Below are 27,654 nucleotides of genomic sequence, written 5' to 3' on the forward strand. Positions count from 1 at the left end.
ATTAGTAGCTTTAAGAGCTAATTAAAACAAAATATTCTGGGTATAGTAAAAAATATCTGTATTCTAAGGTACCATATAGGTTGCTTCTGTAGCACTAAAACTTATGCTGGTTTGGAGAGAGATCCTGTCATTCTGAGACTTCCCTCATTATTATTCAACATTCCAAGGTAAATTTGTGGGGAAGGTACCCAAAAAGTTACAAATTACTTCTGCAACCTGAAATAAGCCCTGAAAATGTTACTTTCCCCTTATTTTCAGAACAGCTGGTCATAGTGGTGTCTGGACCTTTGAAGAATTCTGCACACCAAATTAGCTCTCAAAGTATTCAAAGAACCTAAAAGAGGTTGGTCTCACAGCTCACGTAAACCTCTGCCCAAGTAGCAAGTATGAACCGTGGATCAGCTCCAGTCTGGATATAACCAACAGGCACAGCTTAGTCCAGCTCTCAAATTCTTATTCAATGCTCTTAATTTTGCTGAGGAAGATTTTAAGAACTGCTCTTTTTACGTGAAATGGAGGGTTGAACTGAAATAGTAGCCAATTACATGTCTCCTAATTTCTGCCTCGTTCTGGTCCCAGCCTTACAAAGAATAATTAGAGTTGACAGGGAACCCAGTGCTGACCTGAAATAAAAATCAGTGAAAAAGAGTATATCAGGTGTCAGGTGACCTTTTGCGAGCCATGTTCAACAGGAAAATTTCCCAGTGAGGTTAAAGAGAGTTTATGTATCTACAGACCTGATGAGAACATAAGGCTGTACAGGACAGGGCAGATGCCTCACAAATGCATAGGCAGTAGATCTTATCAGATGACAGTAGCGTGGGGAGGTGGTGGCCTCATTCATATTCATTAAAGCCTAGCCTGGTCTCCACATGGATCAGTGAACACCACACTGCTCTTGCGTGAGGCTTTGTCCACCCTGGTTGTTTTAATTGCATCTTCCCTTTGACTGAGGATTGCTGAAGTAGGTGGCAAGATGAAGGTGACCTGAACACCCTCTTTCAGCCCAGTCAGGGCACACTGGGGTTAAAATGATCTCCCACTTGTCTCTGGAGATGCTTGTCAAGTCCTTTGTAGGCACAGATTGCTTTTATCTACTGAGGTCAAAGGAAAGACAAAAAGGGGAAGGAAGGACAGAACAGGGCAAGGTTTAACCACTTCAATCTTTCACCTTCTTTGAAGGACTTCAGAGAGAGGCTACATGTGCTCAGCAACATCACAGGGTGTTCAATGTATTCTGCTGACAGCAGCTCTGCTGACACTGAGCCAGGCCAACTCCCTCTTCTTGATGTACACATACAAAATAATGAACAATGCAGAAAGAGGAGATGGGGGACTTCATGCTGGAGTCCTGCACAGGAGGGATATTTCTAGCTTAATCTGGAAAAGTACATCTTGGTGAAAAAAGAAACATATTCTCATTTTTCACTTTAAAAAAAAAAGAAAACTTTAGAAAATGTTAGGCCTGAAACATTTAATTAATTCTAAAATGAAACTTTAATTTTCTTTTTCAGTTTCTTTAATTCTTTCCCATCCCATTTTTTCCCCTTATTCTTCTCAGGACAACGCCAAAAACTGTGAATCCTCATATGAAGCAAAGTGCTTCACAAGGAGTATTTCAGAACATCAGATTTCTTGTTAATGTTTGTGTAAACAAAACAACAACAACAACAACAACAAAAAAGGCACATTTGAGCCAAACTAAGCAGAAAATATGTCCGGGATCTTCAAATTATTTTGCCTTTCTGGAATACAGTGTCACTTACTCTTAAGTATTCTCCTGTTCTTAAAACTGGAAAAGAGGTATTTGGTGAAATGAAATAGTGGGAAACTCAAAATCCATAATAATGGCTGGTTGAACTCAATACCAAAGGAGGACAATGAACTTCAGTATATAATGAGATTTAATTAAGTCATATCTGTTTAGATGGATATTAAGAGTACTCAGGCTTTTCTTCAGCATTTAACTGCTCCTGAAAAACCATGAGCCAATGCAGGAGTTCTTCCATGATACAGGAATCTCCTCCAATCCCCCTCTGGATGCCTGGTTCTGGCTGTGATTGGCCAAAGATCCTGGCCTAAATGGGTTCTAGGCAAATTCTGCTCAGAAAGGATTGCTCAGATGAGGAGTAGGATTGTGTTTTGATCCTAAAGCTGTTCTCTTTTCTAATGTGAACAAAAAGAAATACATTTGGACTCAGCATAAACAGGTGCATTCTCCTGCAAACACAACTGATTTTAAAGACAAGCCTGATCAATGGCTACTGCTCTGCAAGAGCCAAAACCTGCCTCCTAACCCATTTCCAGTCCAAAAGGAATTCTGCCCCATGCTGAGGTCTCTCTAAACAGTGCAATGTGTTCTTGCTTCACAGAGAAATTAACCTAAAATTCTGGGCCAGAGTGATTTCTTGCTCCACCTGGCATTTTACTGGAACACAACATGTCCCCTGCACCCCAAAATACTGGAGCTGTTGGAATGAATTTGGAGGAGGCAACAGAAATACTGCGAGGGCTAGAATCCCTCTGCTCTGGAGACAGGCTGGAGAGCTGAGGGTTTTCACCTGGAGAAGGCTCTGAGAGACTTTAGAGATCCTGCCAGTACCTAAAGAGGCTCCGAGTGAGCTGGAGAGGGACTTTAGACAGGGGACTGGAGTGACAGGACAAGGGGAATGGCTTCTCATGGACAGAGGACAGGGTTACATGCCCTCTGGGATATTAGGCAGAAATGGGATATTGTGCAGAAATTCCTCCCTGTGAGTGGTGAGGCCCTGGCACAGGTTGCCCACAGAAGCTGTGACTGCCCCATCCCTGGAAGCATTCAAGGTCAGGTTGGATGGGGCTCAGAGCAACCTGGTCTAGTTGAAAGTGTCCCTGCCCATGGCAGGGGGCTGTAACAAGATGCTCTTTAATATCACTTCCAACCCAAACCAGTCTGTGATTCTGTGATTCAGCCATTTAATTCAATTTGCCATCCCAGCCTTCTTTAGTTAAAAGGTCAATTTCAAGCAACTTCTGTTTTCAATGGTCTTGTCAACATACAAATTTGCCACTCCAAGTGCAAGAACACCCTTGTCACTGCCTGCTGCATCCAGTGGCCCATCTCCAGCTCTTACATGGAGGCTTCATGACCGACTTATCCTCTAATCCCTGTGCTATAATCTTGAACACAATAATTTACTGTAAAGCTTCAGTGAGATTGTGAAGGGTACAAAGAGTCTCCTGGTGGCCAAGAGTATTTTTTTCCTAAACATTAATATAATCAACCTCTAAGACATGCACATACATACCCCCACACACATAAACACATGTACAATGAGCTAGTCTGTTTGGATAAGCCAATTGTGTACAAAGACTAAAACAATGTGAAATAATTAATTAATCTGAAACTTGGGCAATGGACAATAAAGTGAATGTGAGCAGGATGGGGAGGGATCAGTATCTCTAAACATCCCTGGTTAGGGCCCATCAAGCACAGCACTGGCACAACAGCAGAGAAAAGTACTGAGCCTCCAAGAAGGTGACTTTAGCACTGGCTGAAGGAGGTTATGATCAAGAATATGTACTGGAAAGGATGAAACCAAGTCATTTGGCAGAGCAGAACCATGTTGCCATCCATTTATAAAAACTGTTTGATTCAGCAGCTCCCAAGTAATGGATATTGCATTGCCTGAGGACCATGCAATGTGGGCTTTCAAGGAGGAACAATTATTGTGCAGGCTGTCATGATTAAAATGTCACAAAACCAGGACTGAAGGTGACAGTGAACACTGCAGAGGGCCAAAGAGCTGAGTGAGATACATAGTTGTAGGTGAGTAACTCTAAGAGTAACATCCCAGCCAGTGTGGAGAGGTACATGTATGATGCAAAAGGGTGAGATAAATCCTCACACTCAGATTGAGTGGCACCTCTAGGCAGCTTTGTCACACAAAATCGACTCTGCGGACCTCAGGGTAAACACCAGCACCCCCAGGATTGTTTCCTTCTTTCCAATGCTGCCTTCAACTTAGATCTGCTCTCCAGCCTCCAGCCTGCACCCAGTGCCCTGTGCTCCCCAGCCACAGGGAGAGCACAGTCTGAGCCTGATAAAGGATATCCATCAGCAACAGCCCAGGAACCCAAAGCTATCCCTATCTCCTGGCACCTAAACACCTGCCAAAGGGAACAGCATGGACCCTGGGGAGCCTAATCCTTGGAGATCCCACAGCAGAAATCACAGAAACCAGGAAAAAGTGTATCTGGGGATCTGGAGAGAGGTTAAACCAAACAATACTGACACCTCCTGGTGTGAATCACAACCCTGTGGAAATTTGCCAGTTTATACCACTCTGAATTTCCCTGTGTATTATAAACTTACAGGTTCTGATAAGGAAGGGACACATGTTGGCTATTCCATATAGCAGTTTTCATGTTGTCTCCATATAGGCTCAAGCCTGTACAGATGATGAACTTGATGTTGGTGTCACTAAGGAAGCCAGACCATGCAGCCTCCTAGAAAAGCTCCCAGGGTGATCACAGCCTGAGCTTGCTTGCAGAAATAATCCATCTGTAAATGTCACCCCTGGAAAATGGGTCAGGATCAGGTCAAAGTTCTGACAACACACCATTTAATTGCCTGCATGTCTATTCTCCAGTAGGTTGGTCTAGGAGGAGCAATTCAGCCCCCTTGTCCTCCATAAGGACAGATGACTGTAAAATTTGCCACATAGTAAACAAACAAAGCAGTTCACAGCATGGATGCTTTGACACAACAGCATCTTTATCGACAGAGCGTGGTAAGATTGGGAAAAGTGTTGCTACAGGCAGACCTGGATAGGCTGCAGGAACCAGGACATCATGAAAAGAGCCTGTAGCAGGACTTCTGCCCCTGCCACCATAAAGCTTATCTGTTTTTTGTTAGCTGGTGCAATAACTCAGGGAATCTTGCTCTGAGTTAAGCACCACATAAGCCTTGGTGAAAGACAGTTTTGCCTTTTATTGAGTTATTTTGGTGCCACAGGATTGATGCTTTCAGCTGACAGGAAACATCTTGCTGTGGAAGCAGATGTGGGAAGATAAGCTGGAATTTCTGACTGACAGTTCGCTTTACAAACTATAACAGCTACACCATATTTTCACAAAGCAGAAATCTTCTGCACATTCCTCAGAATGTGTGGAGTCTTCTCCCTGAAGTCAGGATGCCAACTTTCATGGTTACTCCCCTGGGGGTTGAGTGATAGGACTTTGTGTACCCATCATCAATTGGTGGTAAGTTACATTGACTCCTAATCTATACTGTTTCTTTGCTAGCTATAACATAGATACATTTATATCATGCACTGTTTTATGTAATCTAGTAGTAGTCTTTTGTTTTATCCTGTGTAGTAAGTAACTCTGTTTAAGGCCTTTCATCCGTTAAGCTTCTGGTTTTCAGTAAATAACATATTTTATAATAGACCTGACTGGCCATTCTTAAGAACTTGCAAGCCACAGCAATTTAGCTGTGGGTCCCCTGAGTAAAGCTGCTGCCAAACATCTGAACCTAAGGCAGGGCTTGTCTAATGCTCTCACTTGATCCATAATAGAGCCAAAGTGCTCTTTTGAGAGTTTGCTGGGCCAAAGAGCATCCCATATCTGACTATCTGTTCAAGACAACACACAGAAATGCACAGAAATACAGACGTGAATTAAGTAGGCTCATCTATAAGGGTCCCAGGAATAAAAACCCTTAAGAAGAAATCTTCATGTTAGGAAAAGTGGAAGAAATTGCAAAGACAATACAGCATTGGAAATTCTTCTCTAAGTGCAAAGATTTTTCAGTGCAGTTCAGTTTCAATGAAGTAATACAAATATCTGATGGGAGGCAGAGAAACTGGCAGCTGCCTGCCTCTGCTCATCCCCAAGCAGAAAGGGCACAATGAATCACTGAGTCTTTAAGAATGGAAAAATCCTCTAAGATTATTAAGTCCAACCAGTCCCCCAGCACTGCCAAGCCCACCACTAACCCATGTTTCCAAGTGCTATAACCATCTGTCCCTGTTAAATCTGTGTTAAATCCCTCCAGGATGGGGACTTTACCACTGCCCTGGGCAGCCTGTGCCAAGGCTGAACAACCCTGATCTGATGGCCTTGTGAACCTCTGGTTCTAGTGGGGTTCTTGGCAGAGAGATGTTTTCAGCACCTCATTTAAAGTGTCTGAAGGCACAAATTCCAGATGAACTAAAAATGCATTATTTCAGTTCATCAGAAAACTTCAGAATATGCATAGTGGCCCTTAGCTGCTCCATAGAGGTAAATATGGACAATAAAAAACTTCCTGAATCAGAGCTTCATACTGCAAAAGCTATGAATTAATACATGTGAATCCATTATGTGACTTGTAAGAGGAGAATCTGGTGCAGCAAAATGTGCTAGGAAATTAAGCTTTTTAAGGTCAAATGAAGCCATTGCATTTCACAAACTCAGTGTCATCAGCCCTTGAGGGAGATCCAGCAGCAGGATAAGGAGAGATGCCAAAGGCATCAACTTTCAGCAAAGACGGGACAGATGGTTGGTTAAAGAATTGAAGAGCTACTGCCCAAGGAGATAAAGGGCAAGTGCATCTCACTAATTAGCACCACTGACAACACCTCTGGTCCAAATTCATAGAATACCAGAATGGTTGAAGGGATCTTAAAACTCATGTCACTCCAATTGCACTGCCATAGGCAGGGACACCTGCCAATATACAAGGTTGCCCCAAGTCCCACACAGCCTGGCCTTGAACACTTTCAGGAATGGGATAGCCACCTTCCCTAGGAAATCTGCACCAGTGTCCATTCACACTTCTAGGGGGAGTTCCAATTACTCTCATAGTGCTGGGCAGGGATTGCTGGGGAAACCCCTCTTCCCAGACTTTATAGAAAGCTCTCCTAAGTAGAGAAGCAATAAATGAAGTCCTATGGCAAAGTTAATACCCAGAATATCACAGTGTTGCATCCCAAGATGGGGATGCTTAGGCAGGATGCCTTGGGAAGAGACACCCCTTTAAGTCAGGGTGACACAAAGAGATCTTCTCCCACAGTTTCTTGTGCCTTTATATTAATGTTCCAAGTTATGTAATCCCTTTTCCCTCCCCAGTTCTAGAATGTTCCCCACTCCCATTTCCCCTACTGGTCCCCATTCCTTGCAGCTCCCCCTCTGAATCCCAGTTAGCTGTTACCCTCTACCCTGCCTCTGTACCACCCGTTCCCTCAGCACGTTGGCCCTCAGATCCAACACTCTCACCTCCATTGTCTTGTATATAACCCTGGACCCTCATTTGTTCTTTGTCCCTGGTTCTCTTCAGTGTACTCTTAATAAAGGTCACTGGAATACCATACAAAGAACCCCTCCTGTCTGCTGTTCTCTCTGTCGACCTTCAAATAACATGGTGTGGTGAGTGTGCTCGGTGCACTGAGCTATCCCCTTCTCGAGGAGACACTCTCAGGAAGGTGGTGGCTTCGGCAGCTCCTGCCACACCGCCGCATCACAGAATTGCAGAATGATTTGGGTTGGAAGGGACATTAAAACTATCTTATTCCAGCCCCCTGGCATGGGCAGAGACACCTTCAACTAGACCAGGTTGCTCCAAGCACCATTTAATCTGGCCTTGAACACCTCCAGGCATGGGGCTGCCACAGCTTCTGGGAGCAACCCATGCCAGGGCCTCACCACCCTCACAGGGAAGAATTTCTTCGCAATATCCCACCTAACCCTGCCTTCTGCCAGTGTAAAGCATTTCCCCCTCATCCTGTCACTCTTTGTCCAGTGTCCCTCTCTGTCTCTTGGAGCCATTTTAAGTACTAGAAGAGGTTCTAAGGTCTCCCCAGAGCCTTGACCCTGTGGTAATTAAATTTTTCCTTGCACTGGGCTGGAGCAGTGACACACGGCTGAAAGTCCAATGCAAAGAGAGTTTTGAATAGCACCTACTTCTTCTGTCCATACTGCTCGTGGAAGGTACATTTATCATCTAACTCTGCAGTTGCCTGGCATTATCCCTGCATCCACCTTCAGTGACCCTGCAGAGCTGAGGGAGATACTGCAATGAGGTCACAGCTCTAACTGCTCTCACCACCATGGATGCCTACAGAGTAGACAAGCCTGCAGCTCAGCTCAGAGACCAAGCAGACAGGATAACCTCGTGTTTTCTGTTTGATCACTGATCTTGGGGTTGTAACAAGAAGGTACGTGTAAGTGATCATATGTTTTAACATCTTAGAGCCTCCAAGCCAAAAGTACCTCCTGTGAAAGCAAATCACATGCTGAAAGTCCAAAGACACCCAGTTTTATCATATTTTAGTGTATAAAGTCAAATACAGACATATAATCCAAACTTATTGTATTTATAAATGCTTTTTGTGCATAATATCTTATTCTTAGAAATGGAAGGAGAATTCAAATCCATTATGTTTTATCCATTCTCAAGGCATGTCTTCTAGTGGTAGTTCCATTGTACAGAGGTTTAAAATCATAGAATTATGGAATAGTTTGTGTTGGAAGGGAAAGATCATATCATCTGTCACCTTCCCTGAAATGAGCAGGGATATTTTCAAGTAGATCAGCTTTCCCAGACCAGGTAATTGTTTATATTTATTATACAAATAAATAATAATTAAAAACCATAATACTAATAAAATACATAATTTTATATACTACATAAATATTTACAAATACTATATAAAATGCATAGTAATAAAAATATTGTGGCAGCTATTTTTTGCAAGACCTACCCTCCAGAAAACCCTTCAATCTGTCCACTAGGTGCCAGGCCCAACATTATGACTATTCCACAGCAAACAATTCTGCAGCTTGATGAGCAGCATTTCCCCATTTCCAACCATGTCCCAAGTGTGTAACACGTCAGGGACAGTGAGACGTGCTACACACAATGTAGGTAGTATGACAACAATACAGCCTTGAATAATGCAATACAGATGTGGAGGAATGCAGATTAGCCTACATTTGGTCCAATCATCTGCCTCTGCCATGCTTTCATGTGTGTATTTGAGGTTGTCCTATTTCTTTACAAAATGTTACATATATAATGAATCTAAAATAATTTTTAACATTCAAAAGTGACAAGCCAGTCACTGGCTTTGACTGAATTCTGCTTGTCAATTGATGCCTTCCTGTGTAATGCTGCCACTGAATGTTTCTGTAGTTGAAATTAAGAGGCTGTAATTCTTTTTAACTGGAAAAACCATAACAGATCTGGGTGTCAACTAAGTAGATGAAAGAAGAGAGCTGAGACTTAAGCAAAGAATTTAAGATAAAGGATTACTGAGCTAAGAGAAAGGCTGAGTTGGATTTCCCCTCCCATCTTTACCCTTACATGCTGTGTTATTGCAAAGGCTTCAAAATCCAGTTATAAAATTGGTTTGTGCTGTAGACATTAAGGTGCAGAGTTTGCATAACATATGTGGAATTACTGGAGAGGAAATGTGGATTATTCCATTGAAATTGCCCTGGATGCTGTGAGGAAAGTTATTCTAAAAAGCACCATGAAAATCTAGGACAAGGCAGAAGATGCTTAAACTGAAAGCAGGGCGATTTAGATTAGATATTAGGAAGAAATTCCTCCCTGTGAGGGTGGTAAGGCCCTGGCACAGGCTGCCCAGAGCAGCTGTTGCTGCCCCATCTCTGAAGCATCCAAGACCAAGCTGGATAGGTTTGGAGTAACCTGGTCTAGTGGAAAGTACCCCTGTCCATGGCAAGGGGTGGAACTGGGTGGTCTTTTAAGGTCCCTTCCAACCCAAACCCTTCTGTGACTCTGTGACTAAAGTGGGATGAGCAGACAGTTTTAGGGGACAGTGTGGGAGAACTAGGAGTTGGGAAAGCTTCTTTGGAAAGAGACAAAGCTTAGGATGACCATGCATTTTTTTTTAGGAAACCATACAATCACTTAGAGAAAGAAGTCCCTCTTGTTAATGTTATGGAGATTCTCCACAACAGGAAAGAAAACAGTCCTCTTGTGGCTCTCAATTTCCTCACCAACAGCAGCTACCCAGGGAACCCTGCCATCGTGAAGTCCTTCCCATTTCCACAAGCCTTCCCACAGCTTGTCAACTGGCCATGTCAACTTATGGGGTATTGTTTTAAAGATGAGCTGTTCAAAGGCAAAAGTTCTCATAATCTAAAATCATCTTAATCCCTGGGAATAGAGATCTTCTTCTCCTGGAAGCACAGAGCTACTCTTCTCTCTTTCTTTGCTCAGATTTCTTATGGGATCATAGCCGTTTCAACATCTGCTACTTTAACATGGAGGCCTTCACTCGAAATCAATTTGAATACTTTTATTTCCCCATAGTTTCATGTGTTATAAGGAAAAAGAGTCCTTTCTCCACAGCTTACAAGAGGATTTCAGCTCCCAAAATAAGATACATGGAAAGGATGTAACATTTTTCCACATTAGTCAAGACTTGGGTAGATTTTTTTTTTTTTGTTCAAGTTTTGGTTTTGTACTTCAGCAGTCATTGACCAGAGAAGGTTCTGAGGACACCCATTAAAGAGGCCAGGAGTGCAGTAGACATGGTCATTGCAGGAAGCTGGAAAGAATGGAATGGTTTTGGAAGAGAGAAATGGATTATTATCTTTGCATCTATGAAATGCAACAGTGGGTTAGGATCTTTGCATCTATGAAATGTAACAGTGGGTTAGGATGCTCAAACCTGCTGTTGTCACAGTCAAGAGGAGCAAAACTTGGATGTCAAAAGTTAAAAATGTATTAAGTGCATTGCTGGACAAAGTCCAAGGGATACTGTGCTTTTCTGGAGATGCCAGGAAGATATATCCACAGTCCCTCTCTGTGAATCTAGAAGAAAGAAAAATCATTATCACTCATTCTCTGCATTGATTTTTTGTCTGCAGTGACCTTGATGCTGCTAGCTTTTCTTTATGCTCCCCAGGGCATAGGTTGGATCAAGCAATTAGAATTTTAATAAAAGCTGCCTGGGTGTATGTGTGGTGACATTTGATTTCTATTATTTTGGTGGCTTCTGCTTATCATCAGTCATTGTCCCACTATCCTCTCTCCTTCCTGTCATCCTCTCAGTCTTCCATCCCATGCTGGGCTGCAACTCTTGGAGTCTTACCCCATGTTGGACCTTGTGTATTTTGGCAACCAAGACAAATAACCTGTTAGTAGGCTCACAGCCCCCTCACATTCATGTTGACTTGAAATTAAAAGCATGATTGCTTGACAGCAGAACTTAATGTGGGACCACTGAACCCACCCTGCCTGGCTGGAAAACACTTCACGGTGTTCAGAAAGTATGTGGATGTGGCACTTGTGGTCAGGGGTTAATAGCGCTGGACCGTCACGACCCCATTACCAAGAACTTGATGATCATAGAAATATTTTCAAATATAAATGATTTTATGATTCTATGACTCAAGAGCAGGCTTCATGCAGCTGTTGCAGACATTAATGGAAAACCGTTCAGGGCAGGATCAGGATTTGGCCAAACAGGGCAGAGTACAGCCAAGCATCGCCCCACTGAATTGCTTTAGCAATGACAGCTTCCAAGCAATCATTTTCCCATCCTCCTTTGGGTTGATATTTTTCTTGGCTAGCATGTTTGGGGTTTCTTTTTGCAATGCAAAATTGAATGATTACCAAATATAAACATTTTATGAACTGCTTTGGGAGGTGAATTATTTATGGGAAGGGAAGGAGTGCTTTTTCTGAACCTTTCTGCTCTGTCAGTAAGTATCAATCCAATAGTGTGTTTAAAGCTTGGATGCTCTGCCTGGGAGACAAGAACTCTGCCTTTTTCCATCATCTCTTCTCTCAATTAAATACCTGCTTAATACATTTGTCCCTAGTATGTTTTAGTTTTTGATTAATTTTGGAAGAACTCCAAAGGAAGAAGTATTTGTAGATCGCCTCATTTTCAAATGAGACAAATAGTTTACCCAGCAGGATACAAATGGCTTGGAGAGGCTGTAAACATCTGCTGTGTGCACTGTGCACTGTAAGAAGTGCATTGTAACAACAAATCCTCCTCCTAGTTCTTCACAGAAGACTTATAAAAGTGGTGCTTCGATTTTTTAGTTCCTAAATTTACTGCCTGGGAGCTTCTTTTTCTTTAAGAAAGGGATTGCTGTGCACACTTTTGTGTGCTGGCAGCTGGGCTTGGCAGGTACGTCTGGCATGGGTGATGCATGCGGAGACTGTGCAGTGGAGGAATATTTTTATTCAGTTCTATGTTAATGGTACCTTTCTTGGGAAGTGGGTTTCTATTTTCCAGATATGTTTTTAAGGTTATTTACATCCACATTAGAATGGCACCGTCATCTAGTCCAGGTGTCACATCAGCATCCCTGCAGCACTGTCTCTAAGCATGCGGCTCATTTGCAACCTCCTCCAGATGTTTCAGGCTGGGCCTGGAGATGCCAAAAGACCCCAGGACATCAGATCCCTGAGTGGTAACATCCCATCAGCTTCACAAATCATGGCAATGCAAGATGCTCCCCAAAATGGGAATAGGATCTGAGTCTCTTGAGTGTTTCTGTGGTTTTCTCCCAGCCTGTGCAGCTCTCCAGGCTTTGATTGCTGCACACAATATTTCTAAAGCACCTTTGCTGGCACAGACAGCTGTGCATATAGCTGTGCACATAGGATTTTTCTTCTCACGCGTGTGTGAATGGTGTGTCTCCCTGATATTTTTGGTGTGCTCAGCATGATGCTTTTGATGGAGCACAGTGGAGCCCTCTAGACATGAGCACCTTTGATATAAAGACACAACCCATTTGGTCTGACCTTTGCTTTCAGAGCTTTACATTCTATGCAAACACTGGAGGAGCCCTTGAAAATAACCAATTAAATATCAAACAACTTTTCTTCCACAACATACTTTCTCACTGTTTTCTATATAAATCTTTCCTACTGTCATCCCAATCCTTTTTTTATTACACTGTGACAGCTTTGGTGTGGACAGCGTGGTACCTGCAGAGACCACTAGTTGCCTTGTTCACTCATATCAGTCCTTGTTTTTAAGTAGTTAGGAGGAGATTCCACAATAGAGCCATCTTTTCCAGTGCCTTCTGCTGTCTCTTCCCCATACTTCTCCAAGGCAGCTTTGGTGGTCCCATACAACACACCAGCACAAGTCACTGGGACTGTGTTGCTGTAATGGAGAGCAGAATAAGGGCCATTAAAGTTTATCACTTTTAACAGTGTAATACTCAGTTCAATCCACTTCAATTAACATATCTTTCTTTAGAAGCTATCCCTACCAGAGGGAGACCTAAATTTAGATGAATTTCAGGAAATGAAAAAATGCTCTGCATTTTTCTACCCCAAGCTTGGGAAACTGCCAGGATCACTTAAACATCAGTAATGTAATGGGGAGGACTCACTGACTCCAGCTCTGTAACAACTTGATTTAGTTTTGAGCCTGCTTTGCCTTTCTCCTAATCCTATCTCACAACAGGAAGTGAATGCACTGGTGATTGGCCAGCACTAAAGCCCACCACACTCATCAGCCATTAATTGGGGAAATCTCAAAACTGGGGAAATCTGAAATTGGCGAACCAAAACCACTACACAAAGTACCAGTTAGAATTACAGGAGGAACATCATGCTGCAAATGTAAATTGCCTGTTGGATATTTAAGGCATCCTACACCTAAAGAGACTCCAAGAGAACTGGAGAGCGACTTTGGACAAGCGTGTGGAGGAACAGGACAAGGGAGAGTGGCTTCCCACTGCTAGAGGGCAGGGTTAGATGGAATATTGGGAAGAAATTCTTCCTTGTATGGTCCCGGCTACAGGTTGTCCAGAGCAGCTGTGGCTGCCCCATCCTTGGATGTGTTCAGTGTCAGAGTCCTACTAATGGGCTATTCAAAGATGAATCTCAGATAAATAACCCCTAAGTGATATGAAAGACCCTCGCAAAACTGGATTTGTAGTCACCAGCTGAAAAAAACCCAAGGAATGATGTAAGAACTCAAAATCTGGTGTCCCTCAGGCTGTCCACCAGTGATCCTTGTCAGATCACCTGAACATGGACATCTCTCTACCTGCAGGGTGAGTGTAAATGAATAAAATCAAAGGAAAAAGTGGGAAAATCTAGTTTTTTATATATTTTATAAGCAAGTGTTTTTTCCTTCCACAAGATCTTAAGCTGAACTTTATACAGTAATTTCCTATAATAAGTAATAAGTAGAATATCCTTGATCACTTTTGTTCCTGTGGAAGCTTGAACACATTTCCAGCACCTGTGCAGCTTCTCATGGGATGTCTCCACACAGCAAAGGATGCAGTGTGCACAGCAATTGAGGTCATGGTGATTCCACTCATTTCCCCTTCTGCACAGCACATGAATGCAGTTTCTATGTCAAGGGCATAGCCCTGAACCTGGACACTGCCAGACTCTAGCACCCAGGAATGCTTCTGTGGGCTGGAATGTGGTATTTGCTGAAATCCAGACTGGGGACCAGGTTAAATTGGAACTGTTTGCAAGTGTTTGGAGACCTTAAAACAAAATACAGCCTCTATTTCAGTGCTTACAGCACCCCTCATTAGAGCAACATGGGTATGAAAGTGGGGTACCACCTTCACATCTTCACTCTTCCCAGGCCATAATTACAAGACAAGCCTCTGTTTCCTCCTATTTTGCATCATGTCCTAAGTCTGACATGAAAAGACCAATTTTACACAATCATCCAGTTTGACTTCCCACCCAATTTCCATATCAAACATCAGTGTGACATAGTCCAAAGCCTGGTTACTAGATCCCAGCACTAACTCCTTGGAGAACCCCTACTGCCCAAGAGGGTGTGAGAAAGATGATGATATATGTGTCACCACTGATGGACTACTAGATATCAAGACCCACTGGAAGACCAAAGATTGAGATAGGAAGGGCTGGACACATCTGGCTGCAACCACAGTGTCTTAAATTTAAAGAAACATCTATCAGTTATTCACTGCCAGCTTTGGACATCGCACCACCCTGCAAGATCTTTGTTCTAGAAGAAGCTGGCCTTTGCAAACACTTACCAAAAATACTGCCAAGACTAGAGGTACTAGCAGAAACCCAATTAGAAAACCATCCTCTAAGGCAACAGATGTGCTTCCAATTTTCAGAGCTGCCAGGGAGACAAATTGCAACTGGTCATAAAAGAGAAATCTATCTTGGGAGGATGAAAATCCTCCATGTACAGGGATCAGCATGCCATGTTAGTATGCAGTCCTGGAACAAGCATGAAAGAGAATCTTGGGAAATAGGGCTGGGGAGAATCTCAAGAACACATTCAATTCATCCCATGCTCGGGGATCAGGGTCAACCAATGGACCTTTGTATCTCCTATGAAAGCTGTCTGGCTTTCTGGAGATGCTACAGACAGTCAATGGCTGAAACAACCTGTCCTATGTCATCCCAGAATTCACACCAGCCAAATGCTGCAGACCCTCTCACCCTTGTGGGTTACATAGAGCCATGGGAGAATTTCTATGAGAAACCAGGAAATCACCTCTCCCCTTAAAGCAAGTTGTGGCTGCCCCATCCCTGGAAGTGTTAAGGGCCAGGTTTGATGGGGCTTGGACCAACCTGGTCTAGTGGAAGATGTCCCTGCCCGTGGCATGAGGTACAACTGGATGAGCCTAAAGAACCCTTTCTACCCAAACCATTCTGTGATTCTGTGATCCTGCTCTGAGCTTTGTTCCAGTGCTGCTGTGCTGTGAGAAGCTTTTACCCATCAAGGGAGGCTCAATCACTGCAACTTTCAATGCCACCTTCCCTGCACTCTGCATGATGTTCCTTCAAAAACCCATCCCAGTTTCCCAAAGGGAACACATGGTTTTTCTTGTGTCCTCCCTCCACTGGGCTGCTTGCCAACACATCCCTCTCTGGGAATCTTCTGTGTGAGTTGCCATAGCTGCTGACTGACACTGTGACAAAGCTCTGCTGTTCGGCCAAGACCCATGCCTTTGTCAGCTGGATGCACAGGATACCTGGCTAGGGGCTGTCACACAGACATGGCAAACCCAATCCAGGGCTTTCATACCTTCATAGGATCTTGCTTGGGCAACCTTCAATCCCACCTTTCCTTCCTCATCTCACATTTTTTTCACATCCATTTATATCCAAATAACAAGAGCATGAAATGTGTTCAGAGTCCTGATCTGCAACTCAGCATGCTGGTGTTCACAAATCCAGCACAATGGAATAATCAGACCTTGTCGGCTAATTCCCTCCCTAGTTTTAGGAACTTAACTGTTTAGTCTGCTCTGATGCACTGGTGGAAAAAGTGTGGCTCAGGCTGCAAAAGAGTTTGCAAGATACCCAGGGTCCTTTCAACTTCCTGCTGAGGCTCACAGTGATGGAACTACAGTCAAAATGGATGTGAGAAAGGAGAGGAGACACCTGTGTGGTGAAATGGCATCCTGAAGGCATCTGCAGATTTTCCTTTGAAGTCTCATCCAATAACCTAACCACAACCCCACTGCTGCCTCAGCCTGGGAATGGGACCAGTCAGGGTTCACATCCCTGCCTGTGATTCCAGCCCATCAGCATGTGATGCTGATTCCTTTCAGGCAAAGCTCCCTGCACAAGAGCCTCCTTCAAGGTGAAAGGCAAAATGAAATTTGGGAAGAAGCCTGAAGCTCAGCAATCAGGTCTGAAGAAATTCCTTCTCCTGCATCTGGATAACCTCTTTTTTTCCCATTCATCTAGCACAAAGACACTATTAGCTCTCACAGGGTGTTCATCTGCCCAACCTTGCAGATGCTGAATTAGAAAACAGACAGAGATTTCTCACTGGAATACTTTGCAAGGTTGCTGGTGCCTGACTAATGGTGCTTGGCTGTTGCTCTTTTTTTCTTGTGTTTTAAAAGGGTTAAAGATATGTGATGCTGTGCAGGTACTTTGCTGCTCAGAAAGGGGAAAAAACAGAAGGTGGTGGTCTTAAAAACCCCAATGGCCTTCTGTAGTGAAGCTATATACTAACTAATCTAATTAATTAATCCCAGAATGTCTTGGAATGAGAGGGACCTTAAAAATCATCTCATTATGACCCCTGCCACAGGCAGACACCTTCCACTAGACCAGGTTGCTCCAAGCCCTGTCCAACCTGACCTTGAACACTTCCAGAAATGGTACAGTCACAGCTTCTGTGGGCAGCCTGTGCCAGGGCCTCACCACCACACAAGGAGGAATTTCTTCCCAATATCTTACCTAAATTTCTTCTACTTCCATTTGAACTCATTCCACCCTATCTTGTCACTACTGTTCCTGATGAATAGTGCCCCTCTAACTTCTTGTAGGCCCCTTCAGACACTGCAAGGTGCTGTGTGGTCTCCACAAAACATTCTCTTCTCCAGGTTGAATCACAGCTCCACCAAAAAAAAATAAACCAAACAAACAACCCCACCCCACCCCCCAGAAAAAAACCCAAACAAAAAATTTCAAATAACTAAAAACCAGTTTAAAATTTAAAAAAAAATTAAATCTTATTTTTAAAGTAATTCTTAAAAATGTAAAGTTTTAACAATTAAAAACATTCATAATTTTTCTTAAAGAATAACAGTCTTCCCACCTTCTCAGCACCAAAATCTCCTACTTTGTAATGTTAACAGCACGGCTTGCAGCCAACTCACCAAAGCACCAACAGCCTATCCATATACACACTGTGTGTGCAAAGAGCTGCAGGGTCCCCTCAGCTGGAGGCACTTTTTGACCAAAAAGAAATTACTGATTGAAAAAATAGTTTGCCATACGTCTTGGTTTGAAAAGACAGGTGTCTGCTAAGGAAGGCAGAAACCTCCCCTGAAATGGAAAATATAAACCCCCTCCTTCTGAATTCTAATCATTTTGAAATTATGGGGTTTCTCAGGCAAAGGTATGGAAGCAGGAATAACAGTTCTTTATTAGGGAACAAAATTAAAAAAAAAAAAGGCAGTAATACAAACCAACACTGACAGAGTCTGTCATATGACCTGACACCCTGTGGGTCAGGGTGTTGGTAGCAGTCCAATTGGAATGGTGGCTGCAGTCCTACTGGAGTGGCAGATGTGGTTCTGTTGAAGCAGTGATCCTGTAGAAGGGTGTAGTCTTCCTCTGAAGGTCCAGTGGTGGTGTAGATGGGCCTGGTCTTCCTCTGGGAATCCATTGGAGAAGACAGCTGCTCCTCTGGGAATCCAGTGGAAAAGTCTGCTGTGGTGTCCCAAAATCTCAGATTATATCCAGTTAGGAATGCTTGGCTCCTCCCTCTGGGCAGAGCATCTCACAATGGGATGCTGTAATTTTATCAGTCATGCAGTGACACTCAATGGCCCATTAACAGCAGATATTTCCCAGAGGGAGGATTGGTTTGTGGAAGAGATTAAGAAAACTGCCCAATTAACAGAAGAAACTGCCTCACCTCTAAGAGACGGCAAACAGAAAAGACAGTTATCTTACAATACAGGACACAATATATGAACTATTAATCAAAATAAATCAGTTATTAATAGAAAGTAAAATGTGTTTGCAATAGAACACCTGCAATGCTGGATTTGGGGAGAAGAAATGAGTTGGAGGCTAAAGGAGTAACTTGGTGAACAGCCCAGTTTGTATGTATAGTATTTCAATAATATATAAAAATAGATATACATAGATATAAACATAATATATAAAATGTTAGTATATAAAATATATTAATCTATAGAAATACATTATATATAATTACAAATAATTTTTATACATACATATATATATATGTATACATACACACACATACATACATACATATATATAAAGAACATTGGGAGGATATCCAGAATATTCAGTTATACAACAAGAGAAATAAAAATTCCGTTCTATAAAACTGTCCTAAAATGGCCCTTTCCCTCCTGGCTGGTACTGACCATGATAGCAGAAGAGCATCCCTGCTCTTGCCCCAGTGGAGCAAAGGCTTAACCAATGACCCCATACAAATATTATATATAAACATACACAGACACACACACACACATATATATATACACATTTAGCTCAGAGCAAAGAACAGTGAGATTGATGCAAGATTGAGTGCAGAAGTACTTAGAAAGCTTGTTTAGCTAGTCAGAGACAGGAAAAGGAAAGGTCATGCTCTAAATGCAAGAGGAGACATATTTATAACAATATGTGTCTTAGTGATTTATTTGAAAAAAGAAAGGATGGGTAATATAAATTAGTTGATCTCTCTCCTCTTTATTTACTTTGTGTTACAGTGGTGGCTTGAAGCCACCAAGGACAAGTGGGATCTGCCCTACAGCATCAGCTCCTGCATCCCAAAGAAGCTGATGGTCTCACCAGACACAGAAGTGTGTGGAAGGGGAGGAGGAGAGATGTGTGTGACACGTCCTTTGACACGACAACTGACTTAACAGACAAAATGTGAAAATCTATTTGGTTTCAGCAAAGCATTTTATCCAGGGCCATGTGAGAAATCATTAATTAAGCCAGTGAACATGAACATCAGCAGAACGGGAAACCAGGCAAGGGAAATGACAGTGATGAATATTGGAAGGCTGAGCTGCACCTGGAAGAAGGTTAGCAGTGTTTAACATTTTTAAGGTTGACTTTGGCATTAAAAAGTAGGGCAACATTGATGACACCTCCTAGTGACAATGTAATGGGAGCACCAATGTGTAGGAGGATTGGGAAATCACAGAGGAAGGAGGTGATTGACCTTGACTGACATGTTCAAAATGGAATGAAAATTAGTATTTAATTCTAGGCTTGGTACTAATCACCAGAATTTTTTGCTACAGGATGTAACTGCCTAAGAAGGAGAAGTAGGAGAACAGTATGGACATCCTTGTTGTCAAAGAGTAAATAAGGGATTCATAATGAATCTGTGATGCCCACAAACATGACTTGTGAGTCTTCAGTAGGAATAGGGACCTCATCTCCAAAGGGCAATAGTATCCATCTCTGTTTAAGAAAAAGAGATTTCATCTAGGAAGAGCTAGAGAGACAAGGCTGATACCAGGAAGTAAAAATTTTTGCTTCCTAGCTACAGAGCCAAACGATGTGGATACTGTATTTGGAGACACGGAGCAGTGACATTTGGACAGGGGAAAGTCACTAAGTATGCCAATAAAACAGAAAAAATACAAGAGAGAAATAAACCAAATACAGCAAACTACAATCTGTCCATTGGCCCAGACTGTAAACGAGTTGCAAATCATCAGAGACTGAGGTCTTGGCACAGCCTTCCTGCTGGCATAATGCAACTAAAAATTCTGCATTTCCTTAGACAGAGCCTTGGGTGTTACTCATAAAGACTAAATAACAAGCCAGATAATTGGACTTCAAGGTTCACAGGGTCCCATCCAGCTCCAAGTGCCTGAAGGTCTCTCTGAGGTGACCCAGCTGAGCAGGAGCAGAGGAACAGTTGCTCAAGCATGTTGACTCCATCACCTGAATGCCACCTCCATCTCTTCCTCCTGCTCTACCACGTCCTAAGGCATGCACAGACCAGCTCCACTTTGCACATAGTCAAAACAGCAAAATTCAGTTTTACCTACAATGCTGAGCAGCTCCCCGTTGGCTTTTGGGGCTGGATGTTGTCCACCTTGAACTGACTGCAGGGAATACATTGCCACATACTCCAACTTGGAGCTACCTACTTGCAAGTGTCCTCAATTTGAAGACACCACTGGTCTTTCTCAAATGCTGGACTACATCCAGAGGAGATCAAGAGTGTGGCAGAATAGCTCTCTGCCTGTGTGTTGTGGTTTGACACTGGCCAAATGGCAGGCAACCACAACAGATGCTCGCTCATTCACCCTCCCCTGCTACAACTAGGCAGAGGAGAGGAAAAAAAATTAAATTAAGGGTTCAAGAGTTAAGATAAGGACTCAGAGAAAACACTCCAAGGGCAAAACAAGCTCAACTTAGAAGTAAAAAATTAATTTATTACTAACAAAGTCAGAGTAGGATAATGATGAGTAAAATAAGCCCTTAAAACACCTTTTACCCCAACCCCTTCCTCCTTCCCACGAACAGCTCAGGGAGACAGGGGGTGGGGGTTTTGGTCAGTTCATCACCCGAGATTTTCTTCCACTACTCAGGGAGAGAAGTCCTTCTCTTGCGACGTCATGGCATCCCTTCCCACAGGAGACAGTTTTCTGTGAACTTCTCCAGCATGGTTCCAATCTCACAAGCACCAGTCCTCCCAAAACTGCTGCAATGTGAGCATCTTCCATGGGAAAATATTCCTCCCAAAACTGCTGCAGCATGGGCCACTCTTCCATGGTGTGCAGTCTTCCAAGGACAGGCTGCTCCAGCCTGGAAGCAGGGGCCCTCTCTCCACCAGGTCTCTCACTGGATCACAGCCTCCTCCAGGCATCCACTCGCTCTGGCATGGGCACCTCCACCATGGGCTGCGGGTGGATCTCTGCATCCCCCACAGATACCCATGGGCTGCAGGGGCACAGCTGCTTCACCATGGACATCACCACAGCCTGCAGAGGAATCTTGGCTCTGACACCTGGAGCACCTCCTCCCCCACTGACCTTGGTGTCTCCATGTCATTTCCCTTACACGTTCTCACCTCCTCCTTTTCTCTGGCTACAAAAGAACTGTGTCCACTTTGTTTTGATTTTCTTCTTAAATATGTTATCACAAAGGCGTTACCAACATCTCTAACTGGCCCAGGCTTGGCCAGCAGCATGTCCATCTTCAGAGCCATCAGGGATTGGCTCTGCCAGATATGGTGGAAGCTTCCACCAGATTCTCACAGAAGCCACCTGCACTACCAAAAACCAGGCCATGCAGGACCAACAAAGCCTGTATCATCCATCTCCATGCTCTGTGTCTTAATAAACACCAGGGCCATTAGTCATTAGTTACTCATACAACCAGTCCCTGTGGTTTCAGCAGACATTGTGTCTCCTCCTGCTACTAAAGGTATGTATCAAGTGACCCCTGAGACAGAGCTCAGCCTTTGCCAGAGCTGCCAAACACCTCTCTGAACAGCCTATTCTGGATGGAAGAAAACATTCTGCCCCTTCCCTTCCACGTGAGAAAATTGGATCCATCTGCCTACACAGTTACTTTAATAAACACTCTCATAGCTGAAACAACAAGGATTTGGAGAATGGTATCTGCCCAGGAATGTTCTCCAGCAGTGGAGTCTGGGATAGCCCTCACTCATGCTGTTAAACCTCTTTAACCTCTAAAACCAAGGTGGTTGCATCCAAACTGATTGTAGGGATAAGTTCTTGGCTTGGGAGTGTGTGCTACCAAACTCAGTGTGAGAAGAGGGCTAGGGACAGTTCTAGGAACTGGAGTGTACATGATGTTTCCACACCCAGGAACATGTCCTGGGACTCTTTAAATTTACTAGTACAGACATCACTATGGATCTGATCAGAAATTTCAGAAGGCAATGGAAAATTTCCCATCTTACAGCATAAGCAGTGTTATTAGCATTTTCACCAAGACAGGAGATGCCCTCCACTGGAGATTTTCAAGAATACGTTAGATAAAATCACAGGAACACAGAATGGCTTGGGCTGGAAGGGACATTAAACCTTATCTTGTTCCACTCCTCTGCCATGGGCACAGACACCTTCCAGTAGACCAGGCTGCTACAAGCCCCGTCCAACCTGGCCTTGGACCCTTCCAGGGATGGGACAGCCACAGCTTCTCTGGGTAACCTGTGCCAGGGCCACAGCACCCTTACAGCCAAGAATTTCTCTCTGATATCCCTTCTAACCCTGCCCTCTGACAGTGGGATGCCATTCCCCCTTGCGCAAAGCCCCTCTCTGGCTCTTGGAGCGCCTTTAGGTGCTGGCAGGGGCTCTAAGGTCTCCCCAGAACCTTCTCTTGTCCAATCTGAACACCCCCAGCTCTCCTAGCCTGTCTTCAGAACAAGGAGGAGTATGAATTTCCTGCCCTTTTGTATCTTGGTCCAGCCTTCCTGTGTGGATATCCCTCCCTAAATTATCTCTGCTGTATCTCTGAAAACCAGGCAGCAAGTCTCCAGTGCTGACTCATTAATCTCTATAGCTACTACAAATTCTCATTTGCTCCACATCTTGAGTACCTCCAGGGTTTAAGATGAATGACAGAACATTAGCAACAGGCGATTCATTAATACTAGAGGCAGTCCAAAATTTTCCATTGAAGCCTTTATTGTCTTGTTTCCTCTGCTAGGAAAGGAAGTTGGTGGGAGGGAAAAAATAATTGGTTTGGTAAAAAAAAATTAAATCTGGTTTCACAATATTACTTCTCAGGGGGAAATTAATTCTCTTAGTACTCATTTTGATACCTTACAAAGGGGGTAAAATGGTTCCTTTCAGTTTTGTATCTTTTTTTTTTCAGGGAATAAAGGTAACAAAAGAAGCAGAATGCAAGACAAAGAAGAAGGGGGGAAAAAACACCCAAGAAACACCAAATTCTGTAATTTTCCCCATAATTTCCAGATAATAATGGAAAGCATTGATTCATTCCTTCGTTTATTTTTGCCAAATGTGCTTTTAATTGTTTCACATCCACCAGCAAATGACACTGTGAGCACATTTTGTTGCTTGTTCTCTCTGATCCCAAACAGCCAGAGTCAAGTCCAGCCCACTCCATCCTTTGGTGCACCAGGGAGAAATGCTCTGCCCATCCCATCCAGAAGTTCAAGAGGAGAAATCCCCTCACCCATACAGATAAAGCCCTCACAGAATTGAACAAGAAACAGCTTCACCCACCACCAGCGGCTTTACATGGGGCTTGTCACTGACCTGACTGAAGGATTTCCTGGTCCTTGGTCCTTCAGGGTCCACAGGCCACCCTGAGAAGCAGGACCAAAGAGAAGGGGTCCTAAGTTTATAGGTAACCTGCCTTGGTTACCTATAAACTTAGGCAGCTCATGTGCTAGGGAGGGAAACTGAGGCAAGAAGCCCCTCAGTGCTGGAACCTTGCTTGACCATTGCACACCCAGTGAGAGCAGTGGGAATAAGTACATAAAAAAATCCCATATATAACTGAATAGTTAACAAATTAGAGTTAATAAATATATAAATATAAAAATATAAGTAATGTAAATACTATGAATAAGATAAATAAATACTAGAAATACTGGAAATAAATTCTATTTATTCTGTAGGATCCCTGGGCACAGGCAGTCTCTGGCAGACATCCACAGTCCTGCCACTCTGGCCTCACTGAAGGCTTCTTGCTCAAATGCTGATACAAACAAATCCCTCATCCCTCTGGCTGGGAGGAACCTCCATCACCACCAGGCACCACCTCTGCTCTGTATCTCTGTGTGGACCTGGGAGGAGGTCACAGGCACATGGTCTCTGTGATATTCTAGGTACACAGAGGTTAAAAAAGAGAATTCTTCCCTTTAGCATGGACTTCCCCCATGACCTTGGGCTGGTTGCTGACTCCATCCCATGCTCTCAGGTATTCCTCACATGGAAATAATACCCAGTGGGACAGAGTGAGCTTAAAAACTACTGCTGGCCTGCTCTTTGGTTTCACCAAGGAATTGTTTCCCAGTCTTGGAAACACTGATTTGCAGCAGTGACAGAGGACTGTAAGGAAATCTCCCTCCCACTCTCTGCTAATGGGGAGCCTTCATCCATGCACAAGGAAGAAAAGCCCCATGTGAGCTACTCTTGCTTCTCTCTAGCAAGAGGCCATTAGGGGGTAATTTTTGGCTGCTGGGTGGCCCATAAGGCTGCCCCAATAGGCTTTAAGTGTCCATCCTTGAAGATATACAATATCCACCCAGCATGTCAGCAGCCAGGTTCTTGGCAGTAATTAGGATTTGGAGAATTTGGTTTTTTATAAAAATCTAAACAATAAACAACACTTAGAAGATGCCCAATTTGAACAGAAAATTCGAACAATTAGCCAAAACATCACTTATGCATTAATGAAGAGGTGCTTCTATGGCTGAGTGTCAGAGCAAATACTTCTACAATATGCAGCAAGGAAGAAAAACATGGAAGTGAGAGAACACTTTCCCAAGTGGAAAGAGAAGCCCTAAGAGTATTGTGAAAGCCAACAACTACACAAAGAAAGCTGAATCCTTCTAGTTCTTCTTAGATTTAACATCCCTGCTGATCCAACCCCTTTCCTTGGGGAGGAATACTAGCCCAGTGCCTTAGGAATTTGCTGGAGCAGACTGGAGGGATAGGAAGGTGAGCAATCTGCATTTAAATATGCAAGTAAGTCCAATTATCCTTTGTAGCAGTGAAAGAGAAGCAACACATCAGCCCTCCAGATCCAGGAGAGCTTTCTGCTTTAGCCCTGCTATCTCCAGCACAAGCCCAGACATTACAAGGGGAGAAGACAAAAAGCTGAGTCTCAGTTCACAGCAGATGTAAGGGCTGTGTCACTCCCAGAGACTCCTTTCCCAACACTCTCCAACTCTGTAAAAGAGCCCCACAAAATCCCTGGCCACTTTCTTGTGTCTCAGCCAAGCACCACGTCACACCTGGATGGACCTGAGCCTCCAGCATTACTCAGGGAGAGTTAAGAACTGATGCCAAATGACAGCAAAAATCTCACTGCTTGAACTGTTTCCCACTTAGGCAGGGGGGAAAGCAGATGATTGTCAGCTTTGGTCAGTGGGACAGAGGAGTAAAGTCCCACCTTCATCATAAATCTGCATGAATGTAGTACCTGCTTGATGGCCAGGTGTCACCTCTAATCTCCCCAAGAAAGGAAATAAATAATTCAGATGCATAAATAGCTCAGCATTCACACAGCTATAGAGAAAAGCAAAACGGCTGCAATCATCACAGCTTTGCTCTATTGCCACTTCCACCCAGCTCTCAGCAGTGGTGGGCTCTGCCAAAGAAAGTGCTGGAAAACACAACTGCAGCAAACCCTCCTTGCAAACGTACATGCAGGGCAACCACCCCATCACTTGTTTTTGCATTCCCAACACATTGAAAGCCCTGACCCGGAGAGAAAAAACAACAGCAGCTCACTGCAAGGAGTTTCACACTCTGAATCCCAAACAAGGTCTACTGCTGAAGTGAAATAAGGGCATCAATTTCTAGTTGGCTGGGGGGGACAGAAGGATGTGTCATCCCCTGCTGCGCTGCATTAAAACATGGCAGCATCTGAAGGCTGCCCCACCCAAGCGGCCTAGGATGCATGTCCCTCATCCTGGCGCATCCCCGGGATGCTTTGTCTTGAGCGTGGGCCAGCCTAAGATGCTTCCTGGGACTCTTCTGCACCTGGGGCATCCCATTCGTGCATGGGCCCCCGATGATATGGTCGGGTTGCCAGTCCTTTGGGTTGGCTGCAGCCTGACAGCCAGGGATGTGCTTGGAAAGGACCAGAGGTGACTTGCACATTCCACGGAGGTGACCCCAAACATCACCCCTATGGAAATCCAGGGTGATGGGTGTCTTTGAATTTTGGAATGCATTGGAGGGAACAAAAGACACTCAAACCTGCTGCCAAACCCAACAAACCGCCAACAAAAAGTGGCCATGTATTCACTACCTGCACAATACCTACTGCCCCATCATCGATTCCCAGAGAGATGGGGAATTTAAGGACACCCCCCGGGCAGGAAATCCGCAAGCCCCCCGGAATGTTTCACAGCCTCACTCACAGGGTGGGATGCTCCTCCACAGAAGTGCACAGGGGGACTGGATAAGAGCTGACGAGGGGCCGGCAGGTTGGGGATCTAGACGGATGGATTTGGGGGAGGGGCGGGGGGAGGAAGGAGCCGGGGATATGTCTCCTCACCTGTAGGACGAGCTGACCCCTGCCGCCACCTCCTCTTTGATCTGCCTGTTGACAGCATCGGCAGCCGCCCGGCCTCTGCTCGGCTCCGCCGGCTGCCCGCCCGCCTCCTCCGCCTTCTTTCGACCCTTCTCTCTCCCATCCCCGGGCCGCACTGTTTTGGGATGCTCATCCTCCACCTCGGGGTGTTCCTCCTTCTTCTCGGGAGGGAGGTGCACCTTCCGCCGCTTCTCCTGAGCCGGTTTCTCCGGGGGAGCGCGGTCCAGGGCCAGGACAGGGGAAGGTCCCGGTTTGGGGATCCAGGGATGGTCGCCCCGCTTGGGGATAGGCCAGGCACGGAAATCCTTCTGGTACTGCGTCTCCTTCTCGAAGGGAGTGTCCGAGGGCTGGTACTCGCTCTTGGGCTTGCAGCTCGGCTCCGGCCGCTGCACCTTCCAAGGCTTGTAGTCGTGCCGCATGACCGAGTCGGCCGGGGGAGAGGCGTGCGGGGCCGGGCCGGGCCGGGCGGGGCCGGGAGTCGGCTCACCTCCTCCGGCCCCCGCAGCTACTTCGCCGCCGGGCTGGGTCTCGATGGGGGCCGCGGGGCGCGGCGGGGGCGCGGGGGCGGCAGGATGCTCGGTGGCCTCCGTGTATTTGGTGAAAACGAGCGGGACGGCGATGTCCGCCTTGTCCAGCTGGTTCCAGAAACGGGCGATGCAGCAGGCACGGGTGATGCAGGGCCACGCCATGGCGGCCCTGCGCCGGGAGCGACCGCTCCACGCTCCGAACCCCGCACCGCTCTCCGCCCCGAGCTCCGCGCTCCGCCCGCACCGGGGGCGGGGAGGCGGGCGGGGCTTGCACGCACACGGGCAAGGCACGCACACGGGCGACACACCTCCGCATCCACGCATTACACACGCGTGTGATACACGGCTATGGGTGTGCCCATGCCTGCACATCCACGCATTACACACACGTGTGATACACAGCTATGGAGG

At 44.8% G+C, this 27,654-nt stretch overlaps 1 protein-coding gene across 1 annotated transcript in view; it reads right to left on the reverse strand.

Moving 5' to 3' along the window:
• Nucleotides 1-27,431, reverse strand: part of MAP6 (microtubule associated protein 6) — a 50,316-nt gene extending 22,885 nt beyond the window's left edge. Inside the window, exon 1 of the mRNA XM_041467285.1 lies at nucleotides 26,681-27,431. Within this exon, the coding sequence (XP_041323219.1) occupies nucleotides 26,681-27,405 (725 nt within the window). The 5' untranslated portion in view covers nucleotides 27,406-27,431. The remainder of the gene's footprint in view (nucleotides 1-26,680) is intronic.
• Between the last annotated feature and the right edge of the window lie 223 nt (nucleotides 27,432-27,654).

This window comes from Pyrgilauda ruficollis, unplaced genomic scaffold (genome assembly GCF_017590135.1).
Source record: "Pyrgilauda ruficollis isolate IOZ18807 unplaced genomic scaffold, ASM1759013v1 scaffold204, whole genome shotgun sequence".
Classification (NCBI taxonomy): domain Eukaryota; kingdom Metazoa; phylum Chordata; class Aves; order Passeriformes; family Passeridae; genus Pyrgilauda; species Pyrgilauda ruficollis.